General features: G+C 48.1%; 1 protein-coding gene and 1 long non-coding RNA gene across 8 annotated transcripts in view; one reads left to right on the top strand and one right to left on the bottom strand.

The window, feature by feature from the left end:
• Positions 1–25,371, bottom strand: part of JCAD (junctional cadherin 5 associated) — a 64,139-nt gene that overhangs the window by 12,276 nt on the left and 26,492 nt on the right. For 2 of the 7 annotated variants that reach the window (XM_054815482.1, XM_054815484.1), the window contains exons 1-2: positions 17,803–17,899; positions 4,165–4,523 (exon numbers count right to left, since the gene is read on the bottom strand). In XM_054815482.1, the coding sequence (XP_054671457.1) occupies positions 4,165–4,463 (299 nt within the window). In that variant the 5' untranslated portion in view covers positions 4,464–4,523; positions 17,803–17,899. Of the gene's footprint in view, positions 1–4,164; positions 4,524–17,802; positions 17,905–25,371 lie in introns of those variants that run through there. The other 5 variants (XM_054815483.1, XM_054815485.1, XM_054815486.1 and 2 more) reach the window with 4 other exon arrangements.
• Positions 15,594–18,855, top strand: LOC129202528 (uncharacterized). The gene is made up of 3 exons (XR_008575735.1): positions 15,594–15,698; positions 17,319–17,513; positions 18,167–18,855. It is a non-coding gene; the product is annotated as an uncharacterized LOC129202528 (long non-coding RNA).

Below are 25,371 nucleotides of genomic sequence, written 5' to 3'. Positions count from 1 at the left end.
GCAGGCAGCAGGCAGGCAGCACAACCACACTGCTTGTGACTGCAACTGCGGCAGAGTGACTCCTCCCGGGATATATGACACTTTTGGGTATTGCAGTCAACTGAAGTGGTGGGAAAGGGGAAGCATCCAAGAGCTACCCCAAGTTCGAAATATTTTGCTTCAGCCTCAGCAACGCTACATCTCTGGATGGTGAATTCCAGCCATGTTGCAGTTTTTACATCAATGACATTTTATCAATGAAGAGACTGCACAGCCCCTCTTAGCAGCAGCTAGTCTCTGACCGTGCCACTACACAATTCTGTCTCACTCCATGATGCAACAGTACTGATGCATGAAGAAATGCACACCCGGATACAGCAGCTTGCAAGTGCTCCACAGCTGGGAGGGGTGCCAAGGACGGAGTGGTCCCATGAGACCAACCAGGAAAATTTAAGTGCCGGGACAGAGCAGTCCCATGGGACCAAGGAGGTAGATTTTAACATTATAAATTCTTTTCTAACAGGCTTGCTTCTAACACATATCACATTTGCTGTCATAAAGTGCTTTCAATTGATTCTTTATAAAATTAATCCAGTGAAAACATTTTTTTTAAAAAAATAGCCTCTCTCGCTAGCTTTCTATGAATTTTAGGCATTTGCAAGAAATGAGGCCATCAGCCCACCCTGCACCGGCTGCATGACTGCATTTCACTGAGCTGCTACTCTCAGAGCAATGGGTTGGAGCTGCCCAGCTCCCACAGGGCAATGCTGGACCAACAGGACCTTGCACAACCCACAGAACGGGGCTAGAAGTGAAGGAGCATGGCACAGGCTATGAAGTTAAAACCCTGCAGAATGAGGTCACTGCAGGGCTATCTAGCAATACCATGGGAGCTCCTGTCCCTGTTTCTGGCTGCCAGCATGCAAGCAGCAGGCATTAGGCACCCAGTAGCTCAGGGTGGGTGAGCCACAAGCACCGGACAGACTTTGTGCCCAACGAGGAGGCACTATTAAGAAATTTCCAGGACTTGGCAGCAAAGGGGAAAAAATTTCAGAGGGCTGTTCTGGACACTGGCAACTTCTGTTCTATTTTGGGATCCTATGCTCACATACAGTCTTCCAAGCCTCAACATTGGAAAACACCAGTACACTTTTCTAATTTTTCCAGTAGGTAATCTCATTAATGATGCTATCTATTTATCTCTAAATCTGCTAGCTATCAAAACAGTTCCTCCCACACAAATAGCCAAGCAAAGCACCTCTTCTCTCCACTCAGAAGACAAGCAGGAGGGAGTTCTTCTGTGAAGTCTCTCATCTCTACCCATAGGGTCAGCTTTCCCATTTTCTTTGCCTCATCTCCTCTTCCAAACCTTTACTCTGCAGCTCAGTTAAGCAAGGACAGCCAGGACAGGCCTCCCGCCATCAGCTCCCCCATGCTTTGCCTGAAGAACAATGGGATGGAGCAAAACATCACTTCCCCGCTCTGCCGGGGCGTCTCTCTCCCCTTGCAAGCAGCAGTGGTGGGCGGTGTGATATGCCCACATGCAGTTGCTATGAAGCCTCTCTCCTCCTCCTCCTCAGCAAGGTTTGATCAGTGGAACAATCCCAATGAGTGGAGACAACAGCAGCATCATGCCCTGCTGTCATGAAACACCCTCAGCCCTGAAAACTTGTTTGCGAAGGCAGCAATGAGGTGGGCAACATCACTCACTTCTGTGGTGTTCAGAGGGTGATTAGCTCTTCTACTTCAACGGTCTAAGCATGAGTGTGGTGTAGATAATTCCCTGGCTAAGGAGCTTGAGTCATGCTCCAAATTGCCATGGAGCTGGTCAAGGTCAGTGAGGGCAGCTGGGACACACATTGCCTCTTTTGGTCCTCTCCTGCCACTGTGCTGTGCTGTGAAGGCAGCGTCAGGAGATGGCTGCCGGAAGCCTGCTGTACCCAAAGAGCAGTGTCTTCATGCTGGACCTTGTTGGGTGGTTGTTCCCTCTTTGGGCCCAAATGGTCCCCCAAGGCTCTGCAGGGTGCAGTTCTGGCCCAGCCTGAGAACCAGGAACCTATTTCCTGCGACAGTCCAGAAACCAGGCAGCAAGATCAAAGTTCACTGTGGCCTGCCCTCACCAGGCCAACACACCCCAACGTGGGCCCTTACAAAACTCTTCTGTTTCAAAGCAGCTCATGTCTGCATGGCAGCCCCACGCCTCAGATGCTTCCCCAGGGCAGGGGAGCGGGTGTGGAGCGGGATCGTCACCCTGGAGCTCAGCAACCGAAGTACAGGTGCTCCAGCACTCAAACTGCAGACAGCTTTCCTGGATCTGGCCCAGGGAACTTGCTCCTCCCTTCCTGCACCAGCAGGACAGCGGCCGTCTCGTGCTCTGCACCGGAGGTACTCTGCATACCCAGGGATGGCAAGAAAGGGACGGCTGATACAAAGGTTTTCCACTGTTCATAGCTGCTAGTGCCTTGTAAGGGTTCCCAACAGGCTCACTGGGAATCAGAGTTTGCTGTAACAATAATAGTAAGAAAAGATTTCTATTTCTGTGAAAGTGTGACAAAGCCATTTCCAAGGTTGTGTTCCCTATTTTATGGGGAAGAGCCACTTTTTAAAACCAGGATATAATATCTAACTGTGCTACAGACTGACAGGTTTCACCCCTTGCATTTTGAGATGCTAGAAAGAGACATTTAAAATGTCAGAGAGCATTATTTTGTATTTAGCTGACACCAGCAGTTACAGATACCTCTGGCATGTCCGAGACGCAGGCAGACGTGCGAGCGCCTGCAGATGCTGCTGGAGAGGCAGGGGGCAGGGGGGCAGCAGGGAGCCGCGCACCCACCCAGGCTCTGCCTTACAGCGCGCGGGAGCAGCAGTGCCGCGGTCGCTTCCAGCCTTGCACAGCCATGTTTTCTTCACACCAGTTTTTCTCCACGCCGTAAACTCTGCTCCAAGGCCAAGTGTCATGTTCCTTGACACCCCTGCACACTCTCTTCCCCTGCTTCAAAACCTTTTTCACTTTCAGTCTTTTTCAGTGTCTTTTCTTACTTTCTTGTCGTCCAATTTACTTCACCCAAAACACACTATGAAGGATCCTTCTTATTACCTTTAAACCTGTGTCCTCTCCTTCCTTCTCCAGAAGGGACAGTTCCACCTGGGCACCTTCACCGCAGCTGGGACTTGCTGCCCTAGGACTGCTTTACATCTCCTCCTGCCCATTATCCTAGCTGGCAGCCAGGAGCCATTCCTGCCCCAGGCAAGGAGGCTCACAAGGGGAAGAGATATGAAGAGAAAGAGCAGACGAGCCCAGCAGTCAGGGGACACGTGGCTTTGCCACGTGTTACTGAAGGTCTTCGTAAGAGGACAAGCTCCCAAGGCGACAGCGTGTTGCCCTGCTTTCAGTTTCACGCCCGTTCGGCAGGAGGAAGGGGCTTTTCCTCATAAACCATCGTCACACTTGGGCTGGCTTCCAGTGCTGCTCTAGCCCCTTTCCTTTGTTCATCTGCAGCACTCAAATAGCCGCAGAACAATGGCCGAGCCGCAGTGTGTACACACAGCTCTTCCTGCCCGGCCTGCCCCAGCCCCAGCGTGCACGTACTCCGTGTTAAACAAGCCACGGTTGTACGAGCACGTTTTATGGAGTGACGACAAGAGCTTCCACTGGTTTTGAGCTGTTTTTAAAAGAAACGCACAGGCACCTTCTCATGTTTACTCCACGAGAGCGGCCTTAAAAAAACCAAGAAAGTCCTCGGTGCATGTAGGAACACCCACCGAGAGCTGCACATGGGTGAATCTGCAGCAAACCCCAGGGCCTGTATGTGGCAGAAGAAGCTGTTGGGTTTTTTTAAATGAAGAAAAGGAAGAGCTTATGCCCCCTTTTTTTACTGTCCTTGGACTATGCTTTTCTAAGCCCATCAGAAAGGTCTTTCTGATGCAGACCATGTTAGTAAATGAAATTTTGCCCCACTCGGGCACTTCCCCTCACCCCGATACTCTCAAAGATCTCTCTCTAGCAGAAGATGAATGGATGCGCCACTGCTTCCATGGATTTCCAGCGCATGGAAATGGTCACTAATATGGGAGCAGGAAAGGATCACAGGAAGATGGTGTCAAAGGTTAGGGTCATGCTTAGTTATCTGTCAGGACCAAAAGGAAGAGAAAGCAAAGCCATGGCATGATGCTGAAACTTACCCCCCTTCTGAAGTATGAAAAGTGGACAAACCCTGAAGGTCATGGTGGTAACCAGGACCCACTTGCCTCCCTTGGCTCCCATGGCTGCTTTCGGTGCTGCTCGAGTTGGTTTTCACCAGAGGTTTCTTGCTGTAAGCCCCAGCTCTCGATTCTGCCTCAAACCCGTTCAGCGTTCTCTGAGAAGATCTATTTCCCGCAATTTCATGCCGGTATCCGTCATACCTGCTCTCATATGAAACAGGGGGATTTTTTGACAATTTGTATCCATGAGAAATCAGGAGGTCCTCGACACTGAACATATTGTGCTGGTTTCACTCACAGCTGTGCCATCAAAAAGCTCTTTCCAGCAGGACCCATCACTGGAAAATAAAACCAAAAACAAACACAAGGTTGCTTTAAACAAGGAAAAATATCTTTGATCAGCTGGTAGGCTGCTGAAACTAAGGGTCTCATCCCCTGGTCTCAGTCTTCCACCCTTACAATAAAATAGATGAAGCAAAGTGCATGCAGATGCTGATGAATCATGTGCTGACCTTCCCCAGACAATACACCTCCATGCACTCAGCCAAGCAGCAGATGCCATGCTGCTGCTGACTCAGACCGTTTCACTGAAGAATTCACTGGTGTTTGCAGCTTTCACATTTCACTAAGTGATCTCAAAAAAAAAAAATCTTTGCACCGGAGGTAAGCCCACAATTTGAGTCAGGCATTTCCTTAAAAAACAATTTTTCCCCAGTCATGGAGAGGTGTGCTCTGTATTACGTTTTAAGTTGCTGCAGGAGAAAGGGGCAGATTACAGGGCAATATGCCTCTCCCTACAGATCTACATATTCCAATCAAGAAAAAAATGTTCAAAAGGCCGAAATAGGAGAACAAAAATTAATTATGCAACCATATGAGAAACCCAGGTAACATCATGCAATACAGTTTAACAGTTTAACAGTTTAACAGTCCTTTTTACAGACTTCTTTCTTTTTGGCCTGCATTGGCCAGCTGGGAATCAGTAATTCTCAACTAGAATTATACAAACTCTAAGATTTCAAGTATGGTCTATTTTTACAGCACACTTCCACTGCGTAAAATGACTGGAAACAACCTGAGATGCCTGTGTCTATTGCGTCTCAATGATTTCCAAGACACGAGACAGTCAAGATTTTTCTTCCCAGTGACAGCCCTCAATTCTGCACTCTCTACAGCAAAGATTCAGCAAACTGAATTAGCTGGCTGGAAACAATCTCTATTGTCTATACCACTCTCGCAGCTTGTTATGGCAATTACGGAATACCCATTCTTCTAGAGTTTTAAAACGAGCGGAAGGTAATGATCTATTCTGTAGGTTGTGCACAACAACAGACCCATTCTGGTACATTCCTCCTTGCTCGAGCTGAGTTACCAAAAGAAAGAAAGAAAGAAAGAAAGAAAAAAGGGTGCATAAAAAAGTGAAACACACAGAAATAGATTTATTATGTAAAAGATAAAACACTCAAGATCATTTTCCCTGCATGAAGTGTTCATTTAACATGCTTGGTGAGTAGTGTGCATCCTTAGTGGCAGGTCTACCTGAGGGACAGGACCCCAGCATTGGCAGCTGCTCAAAAGGAGAATGTCTTTGCAAAGATCATGAAAAGCAAGTGCATTTTCTACAGCAGGCTCTAGTGCTCTCCTTGGGCAAGAAGAAAGGGAGAATTTTGTTCACTGCTGTTTACAATAATTTACTTCAGATGGAGCAACTACTGAGGTGGCTGCTGCATATTTATTAGTACTAAATCTCTTAGGCTACGTATATGCAGGAGTTGATGGGTTGGCTTAGAATATAAACCAGTTTCTGTGGTGCAGCACTCCATACGTTATGGCCAGTTTTTGCCTATCCAGCGCCCCATCCATTTTCTGCTCCCGCCCTGTCTCCTGGATGCTCTGCAGACTGCGGAGCCGGTCCGGCCGGCTGCTCCGGGCCAGCTTGGTGTGCAGCTCCTGGGCACGCAGGGACCCTCCAGACGCCTCTGCCCTGCACTGCCCGCAGCAGCCATGGCACTTGCCGAGGACAGCCCACAGTGTGGAAAAACACGCACAATTTTTATGCAGAGCCATCATTTAACTGGTAACCTGGAACGCTGCAGAAGTGGCTTTTCAGCCTGAAAGCCTGCTGAGCACTTAAACCGGTTTGTCTCAAGAGCTTAATGAATCTCTTCCCTTCGCACACATGTAACACTGCACAGCCTTTAATAACAGAAACAAAGCTCTGTGCCAAAGAGATTTTAGGAGTATCCCTTGCTAGAACAGGGCTTCAAATTCCCAGTAAGTGCTCTGAGTAAGTGAGCCAGCAGTAAGTACAACCAGGCAGAAAGCAGGGAGGAGTGGGACCCTTCCCTCTTGGAGGGAAGGGAAGGCTTTCTGGGTTATTTTTGAATGCTGACCTAAAAGGCTGATTTTCCATCCACCCGCTGCCCTGGACTGTGCAAGGAGCCAGGTACGAGCAGAGCAAGGGGAACAGCTGGCTGCTAGAGCTGTTCACCCTCTAACAAGAGACAGATCTGATGTGACTACCATAAACAGCAGAAAGCCCATCGGAGCACTCACAGGTGCAAGGAAGAAATGTGCTTTTCCTGCTATTATTGTCAGGCTGGCTTGGACTGCAGCTTAACCCCCTCTCTGCCGCCTGCTGCAGTGACAGGGCCATCAGAGAGGTAAAAGCAAGCGGGCAAGAAACCTCCAGCCCATGGGGTTTACTCTGATCCTCCTTTTGGCACCCATGGTGAGGAGCAACAGGGTGGAAATGCACCATGAAGAACTGGTGCAACCGTCTCCTCCTGCTCTGCAAACTTACCACGTGTGGAAGGGAAAACCCTGCGGTGCTATGGGCGGCGGGAAGGCCTGGCTGGGAGCGGGATGCTATCCCTGTGCCCATCACAGCTCCGCTATGGGAACAAACAAGGCAGAGAAGCCTGCACCCCTCCGCCTGCCATGGTGCTCTTGGCACCAAACCCCCGACAAGCTCTCCCCAGACCCACCACATGGAGAAGTGTTCCGTGCCCATGGTACAAGCTCCCAGGAGCCGGTGGTGGTGGCGGGTGACCGCTAGCCGGGACGCTGTCGGGACACATGCCTCAAAGGGCTGTGCAGAAGTTGCAGGGAGGTACCGTCCCCTTGCAGTGGACCTGGGCGGGGGAGCTGGAGGCGCTGCCCGAGTAAAGGCTGCAGGACATCACCCATGTCAGCACCCAACGTCCACAAGGACTCTGGCCAGTTTTCCAAACCTGGCTGCAGTGCTCGGATGCTCTTCCCATCCTCCCTTAGATAAATAAATCTAAAAAATAAAGTCAAAGGAATTGGATTGGCAGGAGTAACAAAACCGTTGCTGCAGCGCTGTCTTGTAAATAATCTGTTAGACTGGGCCAAAGAGTAAAGGCTGTGCAGAGCTTCTAATTTGAGGGAAGATCAACAACGCTGGAAAACAGTTTGTTTTTCCAGCGCTCATTTGTTTTGTTTGCCAATGACATCAGTGCTTTCTGATAGGGTTTGCTTCCTGAGGATGCCTGCTATCTTGCCAGTGTTTCCGACTTGTCCCCGTCAGTCGGTACAACTCCACATTACACTGGAAACAGGGGCCAAGCTTTTCTCTGGAAACTTCTCAACAGCACACACAGATGCAAAGAAACAAGCACAGCCTGAACGACGGAAATCAGCATCAGCCCCTGTGTACACAGACACAATGGGGATCCGCAGCCTCAGTGAGTGGGACACAATGGGACCACCAGACAGAAATGTCACCAGAGCACCTTGTCTCAGGGGGCTCTGTACAAGAGCAGGGATCCCATCGCTGGCCCTGAGAAAAGCCCAAAGCACTCCTGAAAGACACCCTGAAGAAATCTAGTACTAGTTTCCTCTGAGCTGCTTCTGGAGCTGATTCTTGGTGAGGGAAATGCCCTGGTTTCTGTTGATGGTCTGCCTTTATCTGCAGGTTTTTTCAGTGGCAGCCTTATTATTTTGGGGGGTACCACCACCACCTGTATGATGACCAGGGCCAGTGATGATGAATGCCAACGCTTGCAGTGGCAGAAGCAGCTTTTACCTCCATGCTCTGAAACGGCTTGTGTGCTGCTGAATCCTCTCTGCACGGCATTTAGAGCAGCCCATCGGCGTGCTCCTTTGGTTAGCCCTGGTTCCAGAGAGCGTCCTGGCACAGCACCCACGTATTGGGTGGGAGACCAGAAGTGGCAGAATTTGGCCCTGGCTGCCCTCTGTTACATCTCTTCTGCCCTCTGCTACTTGAAATAAAGTGGAAGGTGGCAACCCTTAACTGTTCGAATACGACCCCTGAAACTCCTTGTGCATGATTTGCCCTGCCCAGCTCTGCAGAACTATTTATAACACTTTTGTAAGTGATTCTGTACAGCTTTACAGAAAAGAAAACATCAAAGGAACATGATTTGTATTGCAAAATGAAGCATACAAACATCACAAATTGCCAAAATCAAGGCATCCTCCACAGATGCATGAGTTGCCGCAGTCTGTGATTACATGACTTCAGGCTACTGAAGTCTGCAGGACTCCTGCCTCGTTTGATATGCAGGCTAGGGGATGCTAGTCTTCCTGGGCTTTATCTACAGCAGCTATCCAAACACTGTCCTGAAGACAGAGTTACTAACAGGCATCTGAATTACAAAGCATATTATCCAGATAAGACACAATTTAAACTAGCTTATCTTCACTTATGTCTGGGTGACATTATTCCCATTTCATATCAGACATGTGCCAGACAGAAGCATTTATGCAGACAGACTAAAGCGAAACAACCCTCTTCATTCTAGGCACCCAGTCTGAGGTGTCTACAACCTGATTTTTCAAAGCACTTAGCCTTAAAACTGAACTAGGTATGTTCAAAGCAACATCTGCAAGAACCTAGTGCCTCTGCATGTCAAGCCAAGGGTAGCAAGTCAGGTGCTCATACAATGAAGACATGGGATGCACCAAAAAATCGGTTGCAGTAATTTGTCTACCTTGTTCTCTGTCCCTCTGCCCCTCTAATCCAGCACCAACGCTTTTGTCCAGGCAGCCCCTATCTCCCTCCTGCCCCTGTCAGCTCCTCACCGCCATGCACACCAGTGCCTTCATTTCTCGCTTCCCAACCTCCTGGGCAGTCAGAGCCAGCATCCCTCCCATCCCAGCGCCCCCCAGCATCCCTCCCCTGCCTTCCTGTCCCCGGGTCCCACCAGTCTAGCCAGTCTTCCCGCACAGCCCGCTGCCGTGCTAGCCAGCTCGCCCTGCCCTCCTGCAGCCCTTACAGCTTCTCCCCACCAGTCCTCTGTTCGCGTCCCTCACCCCAATTTTCCTCCTTCCCCTCCTAATAACCAGCCTCTGTCCCATCTATGTTTCCAGGAGAAGCGCCTTTGTGCCTGCTTTCTGCTCCCAGGTCCAAGAACCCGTCTCACCTGTCCCCGGAAAAAGCAGGAGCTGTCATTACAGGGACAGCCCAGCTCCACCGCCGCAGCCCTGGGCAGGGGCACCGTGCTGGGGCTATGTGGACATGCTCTGCTCGAACATCTGTTGGAGCGGTTAGGGCATGAGTGTCGTCCCTGCACAGGGCTGGGTCATAAGTGGGCTGCTCAGCACCAGAGGCTGTGAGGTGGTGATGGATAGGAGGAAAAAATCTTCAGAAAACAGACTGGCTAGAAACAGAGACGAGTCTGGCGAGAACATGCACGGACATCTCCGAGCCCTGTCACCATAGATCCTGTTCCTGAACATGATGGCACTGCAGCTCTCAATCAAACATCTGGAGGATTTATTTTCTTTCCCTTTTTTAATGTGGGCAAAACAACATTCCTTCTCTCCTCCTTCCTTTCCCCTAGTTTTCCTTGGAAATGGTTGAATTGGTTTAGCTGACGATATTAAAATAAATTTAGCCCGAGAGAGAGACACAACCTGAAAGTCTCAGATCAAGTGATAAAAGCCTGACAGACTACAGCAATGGAAAACAGGTTCTCGTAGTGGAAGTTTTAATACTAGATGGTACTACTTGCTCAGTCTAAATATAACCCTGAGCTACATCCCAGGAGAATATGTAAGTCTTTGGCCATTGTAATCACTCCTGTTTTCTCACTCTGGTTTTTCATGTGTGCATATGAGACAGCTTATCAAAAATAAATACATTAAATGAGGCTTTTGCCTTAATAATTTCATCTTTTTTGGGGACAATAAAGTCAGATGGGACTGTAAATGGCAGGCTGCTGTGCTGCTGTGCGTGCAGCCGCCCCGGCGTGCCGTGCCCCTGCCCTCCGCTGCGGAAACAAGCACCACCACGTTCACTGGGTTGCAGACACACGCTCCATCGGGAAAGATAAAACACATGTGCTTGAAGAGCCTTCAACAGTAATGTTCGCTATGATAAAGTATTAGATATTTAATGAAAGATAGTCTAGAACACAGGATAAAGAGATTAGAGAATATTAATGTAAGTTGGATATATTCAACTCAGCGGGGCTTAATGAAGTGTAGGCTGAGAGTAAGGAAAGAGTAGGGAACTAGCCAGGGCCGCCTCCGAGCCATGAGTAAATACCTTCCAGAAATTCTCAAAGGATAGGTGAAGGGCAAACATATTATCTAACTTCAAACAACAGGGGGGAGACAGATCTGAGGTATCATAGACCAAACAGCCTGGCTTTGATATCAACTCAGACGAATTATTATTCAACCCACTTGTAAATACTTATAACAGGTGTCGATTTATTGTGGAGCAGGAGGGAGCAAGCGTGCAATCCAGGAGGAGCAGCAGCATTTCCAGCTCCCTGCTTCCCGCCCCGCACTGCAGCTGCATCCACTCCCACATGATAAAGTCATGAGAAAACAGAAAACACAGACTTGTCAAGAACAAATTAAGTCTAATTAGTTTAATTTTCTTTGACAGAGTTGGGAGCATAGTGACTAGGGAGAAAAAAAAAGTAGAAGTCGCGCATGGGAACGAGGAAAGCTGCGGGCGGTGGCGTGGGGCACGGGGCACGTTTCCAGCCATCCGGTGGTCGCTTCCACCATTGTAAGTACGTAGCGCTTGCCTTGGCGGGTTTGTGGGAGCGTGATACAATCAATCTGCCAGGCCTCCCCATATTTATATTTTAGCCATCATCCTCCATACCACACAGGCTTGTGATAGTCTTATATGCAAACCAGGTGAATACAGTTTAGGTATAATTTACTCTAGGTGGGTGTACAAATGTTTCAAATCTGTACTCAAGGAATAGCTAGCAAATTCAATGTCAACCTGAAAAGACACACGAGGTCTGTGCCTGGGGTCTTGCTCTATTTGGTATTTCCATTAATGACTTGTAAATTAGAATAAAGATTACAATTACAAATCTGTAGGGAGTGCTGTGAGCATTTTCAGGGATTACAATTAGAATAAAATCTTAATAAATTAGAGACCCGGTCTGAAATGAATGACTGAGATTCAATACAGGCAGGTGTAAAGCACCATGTTGAAGAAGAAGGATGCAATGCAAAAGTGCAAGATGGAGTGGTATGGCAGAAGAGTCTCGAGGGCTAGAGCCGCAGAGAGAGAAGACATCAAGAGTAGCACAGGGCTTGGTACACACAGGTGAATATGCTTGGAGATACACTAAGAGGAGCATCACACATCAGGCTCTTTACTCCTCTCAGCCCTATATCCAGTTTTGGGCCCCACCTCAAGCCAGATGCTGCTCCCTGCCAGTTGCTCACAAGAATTAAAAGTTTAGGAAGTGTGACCCCTTGAGAAGAGGCTACAAGAAGTGGGTTTGTTTAGCTGAAAGAAAAGGGAGGAGGAATGAGGGTGAGAGAATGAGAGATGATAACAAGTTTCAAATACGTCAGGCTGCTAAAAGGCAGTGCTAATCTTGTCCTGCTCCCTGCAGATGTGGAAACTGAAGGGACTGGCTTAGCATGCAGCAAGCGAGATTTAGGTTAGATACTAGGGGGAACTGTCTAGCCATGATGATAGTTAACCACTGGTTATGCTGGGAGGCTGTGAATTTCCATCAACAGAGGTTTTCAAGAATAGGCTAAATGAAGATTTATAAGGAACAGTGGAGATGAAGCAGATCCTGCCTCAGAACCGAGGGATCTGGGATTGAAACAAAATATTTTTACCTTCCTCCTCTCCCTCCCTCCCCCCAAAAAAGGTGTTGTTTTGTTGGCATGCCCCACTCCTGGAGTTGCCGGACTTCAAATATTATTTCCTACCTTGATTCCTCAGTTATAGTTCGTTTGCCTCTGTTCCCTCCTATGGGGGCTGGCTCCCTGGCTTTGTATGCTCACATGAACCTCCACGTACCTCCATGGTGAGCCACATACAGCTTAGGAGGAATGGTGCATTGGAAGTTGAAGTCCTCTGGGGATGTACAAAGAAGTGGGGTCTGAAGCACAACTCCCCAAGGTAATACATCATACACAAGACTTTGTTTACCAGTCTGATCTTCTATCCAACAAAATCAAAACCCTTCTGTAGAGATTCCCAGTCTTACAAACAGCCACCCTGCCTGAATTACAATGTGGCTTTTTCCTCGATGCTACTGTCCAAAGGAAAACGAACACTTTATCACAAAATGCCACTAATGATGTACTTGCACCCCCCCTGTCCTGACATCCTCTCCTCTGCAGGGAAGAGTGAGGGGATGCCAAGGGCAGGCCGGCCTGGCAAGGTGGCAAGCACCACTTAGTAGGAAGAGGAACTTTGCCCCTCCTCCAGGGATGGAAGGGATGGGGAGACTGAGACACAAGGGACACGCTCACATTGAAGGATCCCACACAGAGAAGAGTCAGTAGATGACCTGAGTGGAGGAACAGGAATAGAGTCCTGACCAGAGGACTTGTATCAGATCATGGACACACACCAGACAAAGCTTCAAAAAAATTCCCATTGCAGCCAACACCGCGGGCTTCAAAGCCACTAGTGCTAAATGCACCATCATCTCTGCTGACTACGTGGGAAGAAGACGTGCCAAAGTCATTGAGCCAACTTTACGTTGGCTTCGCACGTCTTCCCAGGCCTGCATGTCTCTCCCATTCATCTCACAGAAATTAAAAAGAAATCTGTGAATTTCTGTGTTTAACCCTCATTACCTGTAGGCAGGAGGGTTCACATTTTTTCTCTAACACAGAGATTCACAGACAGTGAAAATTACAGCTCACATCCTCTTTGCATTCTTTGAGCAAAAAGTCCTTACTGAAATCACCAAGGAACTGTGCCAGAGAATAAATTAATGATACGACGTGTCTCAAATAAAATCAGGAAGTGGGGAGGAGAAGAGGAGCGAGTGTTAAAGAGTTTATTTAACTCTAAGAAGGTAGTTATTCCTGTCTTGTATCTCACCGGTGCAGATACATCAGCAAACCCACTGTGGCATGAAAGAGAGTGCAGAGCATCTCCTGGGGGAGACCTTAACGAGTGACGGCTGCTCTCCAGGGGTTGCCAGCCCCGTTTGTTAGGTTTCAAGTCATATTTCAAAGCTTGCCTTATCAGATTTGCCAAGAAAAAATGGTAGAGAGTTAGATTTTATTTTTTTTTTAAAGTAATGTGGGTGTTTGAGTACTGGGTTCACACAAAGCTGAAATGTGTGTCTGACAGTGCATGGATGGGAGTTTGTATCCAAAATAAGGTTGATTTTTAAATTTGCCATAGACCAATCCAGCCCCAACTGAGCACTGATTCGCTGAGGCTCATAGGCATCCAAATAGAAGTAAACACATAAAAGGGAGAGAGGAAACGTCCAAGTATCCACAGATACCGCTGCTCGTATTAGCTGGTTTTCAAAATGTCAACAGCTTGCTTCCACCGATGACAGAGCAGCACATTACTCCACTGAAATCGGTCCAGATTTTTTTCAGAGAAGGGGCAATTGTTAAAGAGCACTCACTGCTACTCTGTGCTCCAGATATAACCAGTCCTTCGACCAATTGGCAGCATATGGTGTATTTCCTCAAATGACAGCTTTTGTTTGTCACAACAGGAGAACAAAATAGTACATTTATTAAACAAAGTGTAATTAGCCAACTCTTTCCCTCCCAAAAAGGAACTGCAGAAGAGGATATTTTTTAGGACTTGGATGAATGTTTCCATGCTGTTAATGACACTTTGGTAAAGAGCAATCCACTCTGGTGGAACAAAGCACACAGAATCACATTTGTTGTTCACATCTTAAAATCAAGATGTTAAGGGCTAATCATCCCACCTAAAATACCTATGGGCAAAGTGCTAATAAGCTACTCCCACACTAGGACTACATTATTATTGTACTAGGATCACTATTATCGTTTGCATGTTTTTAACAGAAAAGCTCTCCATCTGTTCAAGCCAAAAAAAAAAAACCCACCCCAAACCTCAATAATAACTGTATTAAATCTTTGGAAGTACAAATTTTTAATAAGGGATCCATCACATATAGTTGAACTTCTTTGAGGTGACAGTGACATGACTTATAGAGCCTGGGCTCCGTGATCAAAAGGATTACACACATCAGCATCCTACTAATCACAGCAGGACGGGCCAGCCCATCAGGCCAGGACTTGGGGAGGAGAGATCCGTAAACAAACACTTTCTCCCGCTCACAAACGTGGCTGGGAGAGGAGGCGCTCCAAGGTTGGTGTGGTCTTCTCCTCTTTCAAAGAGATAAGGATTGTGTCTGCTGGAGTAAATAAATTCTCAGCATAGCCTTATGCCTCTGTTTGTTTACCCATTTTCAGACATTACCATCCTCTCCTCTGTTGTTATCCCTTTTATATTACCCTTGTATGTATAATCAAATGCCCTCTCTTTTGGATTGACCCTCTGCTTCTTCCTGCATTATAGATGCCTTTGATCTTTCTTTCTTGCATCTGTGTGTCCTGCCTTGTAGTCTCAGCAGGATTTCCCTCCGACCCCTTGCACTACCAGAAAATAAATGCCAAAGTAGCATTTGTATGCATTAGCGTAGGAAAAAATAAGACAGACGCTGGAGAAGCCTACCCGCCAGCGCCGCTGTGCTGCTGAGGCATTGCGTGTGCTGGGCAGGGCTGCCTGCCCGTGAGGCAAGCCCAGGCTGGTGGGAGGTGACCCAGCTCCTGAGCATGGATGAGACCCCTGGACCAACAAGGTGAGCAGCCATCATCATGACGGGGCAAGAGGGACCATCCTAAAATTTCAGAAATGGCTGTTAATTTTTCCCCCTTCATCATGCACTTGGTGACTTGCAGGGTACCCTCGGCACTTTCAAAAAACCGAACTCAGTCTTTAACATTTTTTTCTGGTTTTGACTAGCTTAGATTTCAAAACCCCTTCCCTTACCCCACCATTTGAAATGGTCCAAGTAATGGCTGACAAATACTATTAATATCCTAACTGTAACACACTTGGGTGATGAAGAGGCTGCTGCTGATTTTTGTTCTCTGCAGACACTGCCAATACCAGAAGAACTGAGGGTTATCTCTAGGTAGATGTGCAAAGATGCCATCAGTTCACATAGTGACCTTAAGGATCGCATCAAGACTGCTGAAAGGCTGACCAACCCCTTCCTTCATAGCTGGAACTGGTGAGTAAGCTTCCCCAGCAAGCCTGAGTCCGCTGGTTCTTGAAACAAAGCACAATAACGAGGTTGCAGAAAGTGAGATAACCCTTTCCACTCAAGAAGTGGAAAACAACATCTGTTAAAAAACCCAAATAAACCGCTGTAATGGCTTCAGCAAGAGACCCAGAGGATTTTAGAGATGCAGCTCATGGCTTGGTCAACATATTGTGAACAGCAAATTACAAGAGAACAATTGTTTCATACCAAGCTTTCCCACCCCTGAACTCCCTCAAGGTTAATTAGGATGGCCTCTGGCCAAATTAATTAGAAGAGAAGATTTGGGCAGGACTTTGCTATGCACTTGTAACTAGTTCCAAGGTGACCGAGAAGTTCAGAAATGCCTCACCTTCCAAATAAAGCCTGCTTGGCAAAAACCAAGCTCACATGTGCCATGTCATTTCTCTGACAATCAGGAGAAACACTTAAAAGTAATCTTTCCCTAACTAACGGCTAAGGCAGAAGAATTTTCTGCATCCTTCCCACCAAACAATATGCCCTTGTTTATTTTCTGTGTGCTTTTTAGGTCATAAGAGGCCAGCGAAATTATGCATCTAAAGAACAATATACTACTGTAATATGCCACTTGATACACACAGCCAGGCAGACTCTGAAAGATCCGTCTTTTCCAAGAGCTGGCGTGTATATGTTGCAGCATGGAGAAATCCTGAACATCACCATAGGAAGGGAGGATGCAGAAGTGGGCCCAGCCTTTGAAACAACAGACTAAGTTGATATTTTAGTTGGTATTACAACATGCCCCAGTGGCACTGCTTAGGCGAGCATCCTGCCTTGAGGGCGACAGCCCTGCCCGGCTTCTCTGCCTCGCAGCAGCCACCTGCCCTGACCTCCTCTGGACTCCTGCTGCCCTCAGCATCCTTGGCAAAGGGAATAGCTGGCATGACCACACTTTTTTCCTCCAAGCGGTACCATGCTGAGTGGTAGAACTGCAAGAGCGTTGTAGGTCTAGCCTCTGTGATTACAAACTAAGCACTGGCACAAATTGAGGCTCTCGCAGTGGCTGCGTCTCTCAACTGCAGAGCCCTTCTCTGTCATTAATCTGATATTCTTTAGTTTGAAGCTGGAAGGTTGCTATTTCCCATGTGTCTGTTACCACAAACAGCAACAGCGTTTCTGGGCAGAATCAGAACTTTTAAAGTAACAAAGAGAAAATGCTTCAGCTCACGCAAAGAAGTGCAGCTGAATACTTTTCAGCAGGACACAATTCTCATTGTCATTAGCCAAGATTTAATGTCTTGACTGTGTGGATCAGACTGACTACTCAGAACAGTTATATTGTATTTTCACTTAAAGACACAGAGTAAGTTAACATGTAGGGTCCGTGCCACAAAAAAGCCATTATTCTCAACTCCTGACAAAAAAAGAAAGGAAAAACCCCACCAACCTTAATAGACGTAAGAGTCCTTTGGCGCAGATCCAGCGGCAGACTAAGGCCATAATTTGTAATTCTGAGGCAATTATGAAATGACATAACAGCACAGATCTCCTTCTGACATGACAGCTTTTTTTTTTTTTTCTCCTCATCTCCTTTGCAACTGTGCATGGTTTAAAACAACCACCAAAAAGGAAATAACCCCAAAAGATCCATTTGACTGCTGTGTAAATATCAGAATAAGAACAAACACCGAGAGGAGTGGTGGTTGATGTTTCAGACCTTGATGCCACATCCCGGTCGGTGTCAATGGGACCCAGCACCACCGAGTCGCAGCCGGTTCCCCGGTCCCGGGCGCAGCGGACGGCAGCAATGGGCGTTAAATAAAGGTGAGCGGCTCCAGCGAAGCGGCACCGACCAACTTCCCTGGGACTCCTGCTCAAGGCGAGCTCCCCGGGGGAACCGGGCCCTAAGCAGGGCTCGGGATGTCGGCAGAAAGACGGGGGGCGATGGGGGGATAGAGAGGAACGAGCAGGTGCAAAGCGGCCGGAGCAGGGATGGGAACCCAAAGGATGTGTCCCCCGGTACCCTGGAACACCTCCGAGCCCTCCCATCGTTCCCCCACCACCCCGCTCCTCCAGCTACCCGCTACCTTCTCCACGACCTGCCGGGACTCACCTCTCCGGGCGGCCGCCGTAAGACCCTCGGGTGGCGGCTGGGGCCGCCGCGCTCAGCGGCCGCGGCAGCCGGGAGGCGCCGAGCCCACGGCGGGGCGGGGGGAGGCGGGACGGGGCGGGGGGGGGGGCGGGCGGAGCGGTACCGCCCCGCCCGCCCCCCCCCCCGCCCCGTCCCGCCTCCCCCCGCCCCACCCGCGGGCGGCTCTTTGCGCTCCCCTGGCCGCCGGTGCGGAGCATCCCAGCCGAGAAAGCGCCTGTTTCTTCACCGAAAAGACGTTGGGGGATTTTTATCTTTTTTTTTTTTCCTTTTTCCTCCCCTTTTTATTTTTTCCCTTGTTTTCTTTTGTTTTGTTTTCACCCCGCAGGGTCCTCAGCACACGCCGTGGGACTAGGGATCCTGCCTGGGATCCACCGATCCTCCTCTAGTCCATCCCTGGAAACATAGAATCATAGAATCATAGAATGGTTTGGGTTGGAAGGGACCTCAAAGACCATCTAGTTCCAACCCCCCTGCCATGGGCAGGGACACCCTCCACTAGACCACGTTGCCCAAAGCCCCATCCAACTTGGCCTTGAACACTTCCAGGGATGGAGCATCCACAACCTCTCTGGGCAACCTGTTCCAGTGCCTCACCACCCTCACAGTAAAGAATTTCTTCCTAATATCTAATCCAAATGTACCTTCCTTTAGTTTAAAGCCATTACCCCTTGTCCTATCGCTCCATGCCCTTGTAAACAGTCCCTCCCCAGCTTTCCTGTAGGCCCCTTCAGGTACTGGAAGGCTGCTGTAAGGTGTCCCTGGAGCCTTCTCTTCTCCAGGCTGAACAACCCCAACTCTCTCAGCCTGTCTTCATAGGGGAGGTGCTCCAGCCCTTTGATCACATGTTGCCTTGTGCACTGGGGAGCTGATGACCTGTACTGGTGGTGAAGCATGCATGAGGCACTAAAAAAGCCGAACCCTGGAAGGTCTGGTTAGCTTCAAGCACCAAAACCTGCCTGTCACAGTCCTGTTCCCTGAGTGCTTAACTGCGAAGCTGGGTTGAGGACAGTCCAACTGCAGTGCATCCTTCCAGAGAGATAACCCGGAAGGGCCTGACCCAGGAGCTCACCCCGGCAGCAGCAGCAGCTCTGCTGGGAACACGCTCTTACACGGGGCAGGTTGTTTTCTCTGAAAAGCTGAACAGGCACCTCCTGCCCCCTCCCTCTGCAGCTGAGCTCGACACATGGCTCAGCTGGAAAGACAGACATCAACTTTCTCAGCACAAGGAAAATCTGCAGAAGGGAAGACTGGGGTCCATCAAGGATGGAGAGGGACCCGAGGAGACCCTTTCAAAGCTCACTGTGCCTTCCAGCATCTGGACGCACGCCCAAAGGGCTTGTCCTCACCATGGTTTTCACTGTGACATCCACAAGCATTTTTGAAGTGTTGCTTGTTGCCTGCTCCCCCACCTCTCCCCTCCCGGTCATTTATTCGGCCTCTAGAAACAGGTGAATAATTTGCAAATCTGTTTTGGTTTAATGGCACTCTTGAAAAAGTATGTTTGTGAACCATTTACTTCAGCAATTGCTTGGGCCCATCAACTGCTCACCATGTCTTAATTGACTTTTACCCTAGGCTATCAAAGCTCTTTACACATGTTCATAAATTGAATCCTATTCAATATGTGCTCTGGTTAATTGAGGGAAAACAAGGGCAGTGAAGTTAGATGATGAGTCCACCAAGGTCATGGGACAAATCTGCAGGAGAGCCCAGAACCAAGTACAGGTTTCCTGGTGCCCCGGTTTCATAGGATGCTGGGAGTAATTGTCATTGACCTGCTTTCCTACCAATATTTCCTTTTGTCTTCCAGCAGGGAGGCTCTGAGCCTGCAGCCGCTGGCACAGGAAGCACTCACCAAAAGCAATGCCACCGGCGGCAGGGGGACCTCCAGCAGGACCCTGCGCAGGCATCTTACACCCCATCCCTGCAGGGTACCTGTGGAGTACTCTGTGGCTTTTCTGGTTGGGAAGCCCCCATACTTTCCCATGGTAAAGCCTTGTAGCTGACAAAATAATTCAGTAGAAAGTTTAGTTTTTGTCACAGAGCAGCTTCTTGTGGGTGTGACGATAGTATGGATTTCCATCAAGGAAGCCGTGCTGGCACAAGTTACGGTTTATTATTTAAATACCTTGACTCTGACAGGCAAATTGGGAGTTGTGGGGTTTTAAAATACCTGTCTCTACTGTCTTGTATGAAAAAATTCCAGGATAATTTTCTCGTCTGCATGTCTGCAGCTCTGAGCTGTTTGCTCTCCTTGGTTGCAGGAGACAGTGCTGTTTACATCCCTCCTTCTTGAGCCAAAAAGCTTTTGCTCCCCACTGGGTAGTTACAATGCACTGTGCAGAGCAGGTCCCCGCTGCTGGAGCTCTTGGCTCTCCGTTGGGAAAGCTGCTGTGGCACTGGCTTTAGGGGATGGAAGAAGTGGGGGCACAGGCCGGAGCTGCCACTGCAGCAAAGGAAATCTGGATCATTTACTGGACAATGTCAAGGTGAAGGGAAGGGACATCTTTTTGTCTTCAGGAGGTCACAGCCTGCAGAGAGTACGATAAAAGCGCAGAGGAGAGCACACCTCAGAGCTGCCTCTCTGCACCTGGGCATATTTTTTGTTACACCTCTTCTGAAAACACTTTCTGGGCTGCAAAGGGAGGTGCAGGCCTTGGAAGGAGGCACTTCTGCGGATTTGTTTGGAGTCCTGCAGTCACTGAAGATTTCCCCCGAGTGAAGTCAAAGGGCCCTGAGTTGAGAAACAGACCTTTCCTCCTAAAAAAAGGAAAACAGCCGTCCGTGCTTATAGCTCTCCAGAAAAGCCTGAAAACCTGAGCTGAATATAGCCCCATGGTCAGACACCAGAAAACAAACTGCAAGATTTTTGAGACAATCTGAGGTATCATCTCTTGGGCTGGATTCACAATTAACGACTGATGATGACTGGCAGCCCCAAGTCACATCCAAGCAGGATTGCCCAGAGACCTGTTGTAACACATGAAGCCATCAGTCTGTGGTTTTGGAAGTCTGAGTGCTGTGCTTCCCAGCGGCAGCACGGCTTTCAGGGACTCCCTTTGCTCCTGCTGCATCTTGCCCTCTGCCTGTTAGACAGCAAACTCTTTGGGCAGGTGTTGTTTCTGATTTTGCCTTAGCTCAGTGCCCAGATCAACAGGGTTGTGGTCTCAGGTGGCTACTGCAATGCAGACCGTGACTGCCAGGAGAAGGGCAAAGATGAAGAAAAGCAGAGGAGGCAGGAAAGCAATTCTGCTTTTTGGTGGTTAGAGTAAATGTGCACAACTGATGAAGCACTGCTCTCCTGCAAAGTCCACGGTCCTGCTGCTACCTGGGGAGATCTCTCTCTCGTGGCTCTTTCTGGAGAAGGGGACCATAGTCAGACATTCTTCAGTTCAGAGCTTCAGCCTTGAAAAGGCTGGAAGGACTAAATGTGGCTGCGATAGAAGCATACAAATGGGGTTTGTGGAAGAGAAAAGAGCGCTAAAGCCTCTGCCCTGCCACGGTGGACTCCTGAGATGGGTGAAAATCAGTGTGATGGGTCAGGGTGACACGATGGGGCAACAGAGGAGAGAGCTGATATTACCCATCTGCTTTGCATGGCTTGCAGGGGGCAAGGAGAAGGGCAAAGAAACCATGAATCAAAAGCTGACGGTGTCTGTGTGCGGCAAAGGTGAGTAGCTGGACAGAAGCATGGAGGGGCTGCAGAAGCCCAGCAAGCCCTAAAGCCATCCCCTGTGTCACAGCGGTCAGGTTCAGATCAGCATCCCGTGGGGTCCGCATGCCGGGGCAAGCGGGGAACGCCAGGGCTTGGCTCCTCGGGAGATGAAGAGCAGCGCCTGCAAGTCTGAGTGAGTGGCCATTATGGACAGAAATCATGGAAAACAGAAACACACAAACACGAGAGAGACAGGCCAGATGGGGGAAATACAGATGAATTAATGCGCAAGGAAAGGAAAAGGAAAAACACAGAGGCATGCTGCACGCCAGCCAGCTCTTCAGCAACAGCACTGCTGCGTGCCATTGCTGTGGTGAGTGGATGGGAAGTCCTGCTCTGCTCAGTGCAAGTTATTGCTGCTTTATGCCTTTATAATTCTCTCTGGCCTCAAAACCTTCCTGATCGGGAGTCCTCTGTTTATGTTTTATGTCCCATCACCAGCGCTGCTGCTCGGGGCCAGAGCTTTCCTGCCATTCCTACCAAGCTTGTTGCAGGCTTGGGGCCTCATTTCTGGAGGTGATCTTGTATTAGCGGGTTTTACGTTGAAATCAGAAATCAAGCAGATTTCTTCATAAATTGGTGTGGTTTGAAGTGACTAGGTGCATTAATTATTCCCTGAAAGACTGTAACAGTTTTTGTCTTAGATCCAGTTGCCAGGAATGTATTTAGGAACATATGCTGAAATCACCACATACCTGAAGTTTACCATAACTAACTAGCCACAGATGTGCTATTAAACCCGTGCTTATTTTTTCCTCTTGTCCGTCCTATATGGCGTGTTACAGCCATGATATATTAAACTTTCTTAGAACAGATGCTAGCCATAAACAAAACAGCTATTACCCTTTTGCAAGAAAACATGTCACATTACCCATCCCACCAGTAATCACCTGTTTATAGAATTGGCACCTCTTTTTAGTTTGGAACAGAGGAGCTTCAGATATTTTATTGCTACATCAAGGGAAACACTAAGCATTGCCGTGGAGAGGGGATGTTTTCATTTGCCAGTTCTTTGGTGCTTCTTTAGCTGTATTTTGACCTGGTATTGGAGATTCAATTCTTGAACTGCTTTATTGCTTCCTAAGCATCCCAGAGAAGCAGATGGGATGGGAGTGTACTGAATAGAGGGAAACACTTCACTCAGCTATCGTGTCTGTTAGATATACCTCAGAGTCCTGAAGTAGGACACATAAATGTGTGCTGGAGGGAAGGAAAAATGGGGGGAAAAAAGCTAAAAAATAAAAGACTAGTTAACACAGAGGGAGTTCACACCCACACTGTGTGTGTTCCTGAGCACTGTGAAAATTGCCGAAAAGGCTAAGAGGTGTGGCACACAAATTACCCTTCAGAATTTAGTTGGTTTACATTTGGGAAAATTAGGTAGCGCTTCCAAAACTTTTGAAGTGCTAAATATTGTTAAAATAATCCTCACAGCTCTTTCATTCAAGGACTTGGCTCAGGGTACTCAGCAAATATTAATGAGTTTCTCATCATAACACCCAGGAGAGATGGGAAGTTATCACAGTAATTACCCCCGTCGCCCCGCTGAGGAACAGAACAGTTAGGCCTCATTTTTCAGGAGAGTTTCCCGACCAAAATATTTATACAGTCGTTCAGCTGAAAAGCTCTCAAGAAGCGTTAGAAGCTCCAGCTGGCCTCCCAGCAAGGTGTTGAGACTGGGGAGGGAGAGGGTCATCCCCAAAGGTAGGGGAAGATGAAAGGGGAATAGCTACGCAGCAGTAAAGCATATTGGTGTTGGATCTATTCTATTTTTCCTAGTTTAAAATTTGGATGCTTACTACTCTAGAGAAGGCTAATCCTTGCATTCACTTAATAAAGTAATACACATTTGATGCATTACGTACAAGGGTACACAAATAGTACAGTACAGAAGTTATCGCAGATCCATCGATCTTCATGAGGGTACATGTGGAGGTTGAGCTGTGACTGCCACATCGTCATTCCTTCTAGTGATGTAAAGTTCACTTGTTAAGTCTCATGGACACTGGGAAGTGAGGTCATGGCTGAGAGATGTGCAGCTGGGAAGTGGTCTTTTTCCAAGCAGAGACAAGGTTTTAGCTTGATTTCTCTAATCAAAAAGAACGGGTTAGCAAGAGCTGTGGATCCCATTAACATCACTGTGTGGACTAGTGCTGGTGGAAAACACACTTCAGATAAGGTAAAAGAAGAACAGGCCCTGGTCGGATCTCATGTATTACCACAAGATGTTGATGGTCTCCAGGGAAATGTCCACTTCACCATTACTTGTGAGTGCTCAGCAGCTCCCAGCCAACACTCAGCAGCCCATCAGGACATGCCTGATACCCAGTGCAGGTCTAGTCAAGCAGTAGGATCCACCCTGTCCTCCCACCAAATTTCTAGCTACACCTCAGCACCATCCAACTGCGACTCCAGATTTACCTTGGCAAGTTCAGATACTGACCTGTGAAGGATGAGAGCAAACTCAAGTTGCCCACAGGTGTTAGTTAAAAATTATTTTCCTTTTTCATGAAACTAATTGCTGAAGATCTTAAAGGTCTTTTCCAACCAAACGATTCTATGATTCTATTTAATCTACTTTGGGAAAAAAAAAAAGCAACTTCACCTTCAAAACAGTTGCAAACTTATTCTTAGCAATACAGATAATTTAACTTGTGAACACATAGTGTGTGCTGAGCAGCTCTTTATCTGGGAGAATAGAGTCTGAAATAGTGGGGCAGGAGATGCACAAGGGACAGGGTGATAAAGTAGAAACAGGATAGGCGGTTTGAGAATGTCTCCTCCCTTTCCTGAATGTATATGCATAAACAATTAGCTGGAATATGGCAAATACAGTACTGATAGAAGGATTCTTATTTATTTACACTGATACAGTTAGGCTGTGAAAATCACTGCTGTAAGATATAACTGAAGCCCTGAGGTTTAGAAGGAACCAACAAAAATATATACTGATGGCAAAAGAACCTACAGTTACGGCAGTAAATATCAAGAAATAGAGTCTGGAGGGGTTGCACTCTTCAAAGCTTTGGCCAGGCTGTAATGATTGGGAAAATAAAGGCAACCTGCCCCAGAGCAGGCTGCGCCCTTCCCCCAGCCCCAGTCACTGCCATTTAGAGAGGCATGGGGGTGCTGAGGGACCTGCGCACAGCAAGGCAGCGGCGCGCTGCGGGATGGGGCTCTAGGCTGTGGGCCAGCTATTGGCATGGTAGTCCTCCTGCTTGTCTTCAGAAGGCAGGAGATAAATGCCTTTGAGCGACCGTCCTTCCCACAGCACTCGCCATGCTTTGAGCAGCGTGGCTTTGGGTACCGCTGGCGCTGAGCCTCTGCAGCAAGCCCTTCCTGAGGAGCACAGCTTCACGCTGGGGAAGGGGGAGCATCGCCGAAATGCTGCGTTTTAATACAAAACCACAGCACATAACAGAAAGGCTCCTTTATAAATGGTCTGTCGCGTAGTTCCTACTAGCTCCATAAGGACTTAAATAATAACTATTTAAGTTTAACTCACCAGTTTCAGCTTTTAGCTGTGGTAACATTAATTTTTAAATCTTATGTTTCAAAAGGCAGCACTGTTCTTTCTGAAATACTGCCTCCCTCCTGTAGATCTGCATGAGCTGGTTTTATGAGATCAAGGGGAGAAAACTATCTGTAGTAGGTTGTTTGGGTTTTTTTTCTTAGGAGAAGTTGAGCACAGTAGCAAGGGCAGAGCATGACGAAAGTCTTGTCTGTAATAGCAGTACTCAAAAAGTTCAATAAGAGTTTGCAAGACCCCTTCATGCCAGTGTGTTCCCACAAAAAGCCTCACCCAAAAAGCTGAA

The sequence above is a fragment of the Grus americana genome, chromosome 2 (genome assembly GCF_028858705.1).
Source record: "Grus americana isolate bGruAme1 chromosome 2, bGruAme1.mat, whole genome shotgun sequence".
Classification (NCBI taxonomy): Eukaryota; Metazoa; Chordata; class Aves; order Gruiformes; family Gruidae; genus Grus; species Grus americana.
This window is presented reverse-complemented; position numbering and strand designations above follow the sequence as displayed.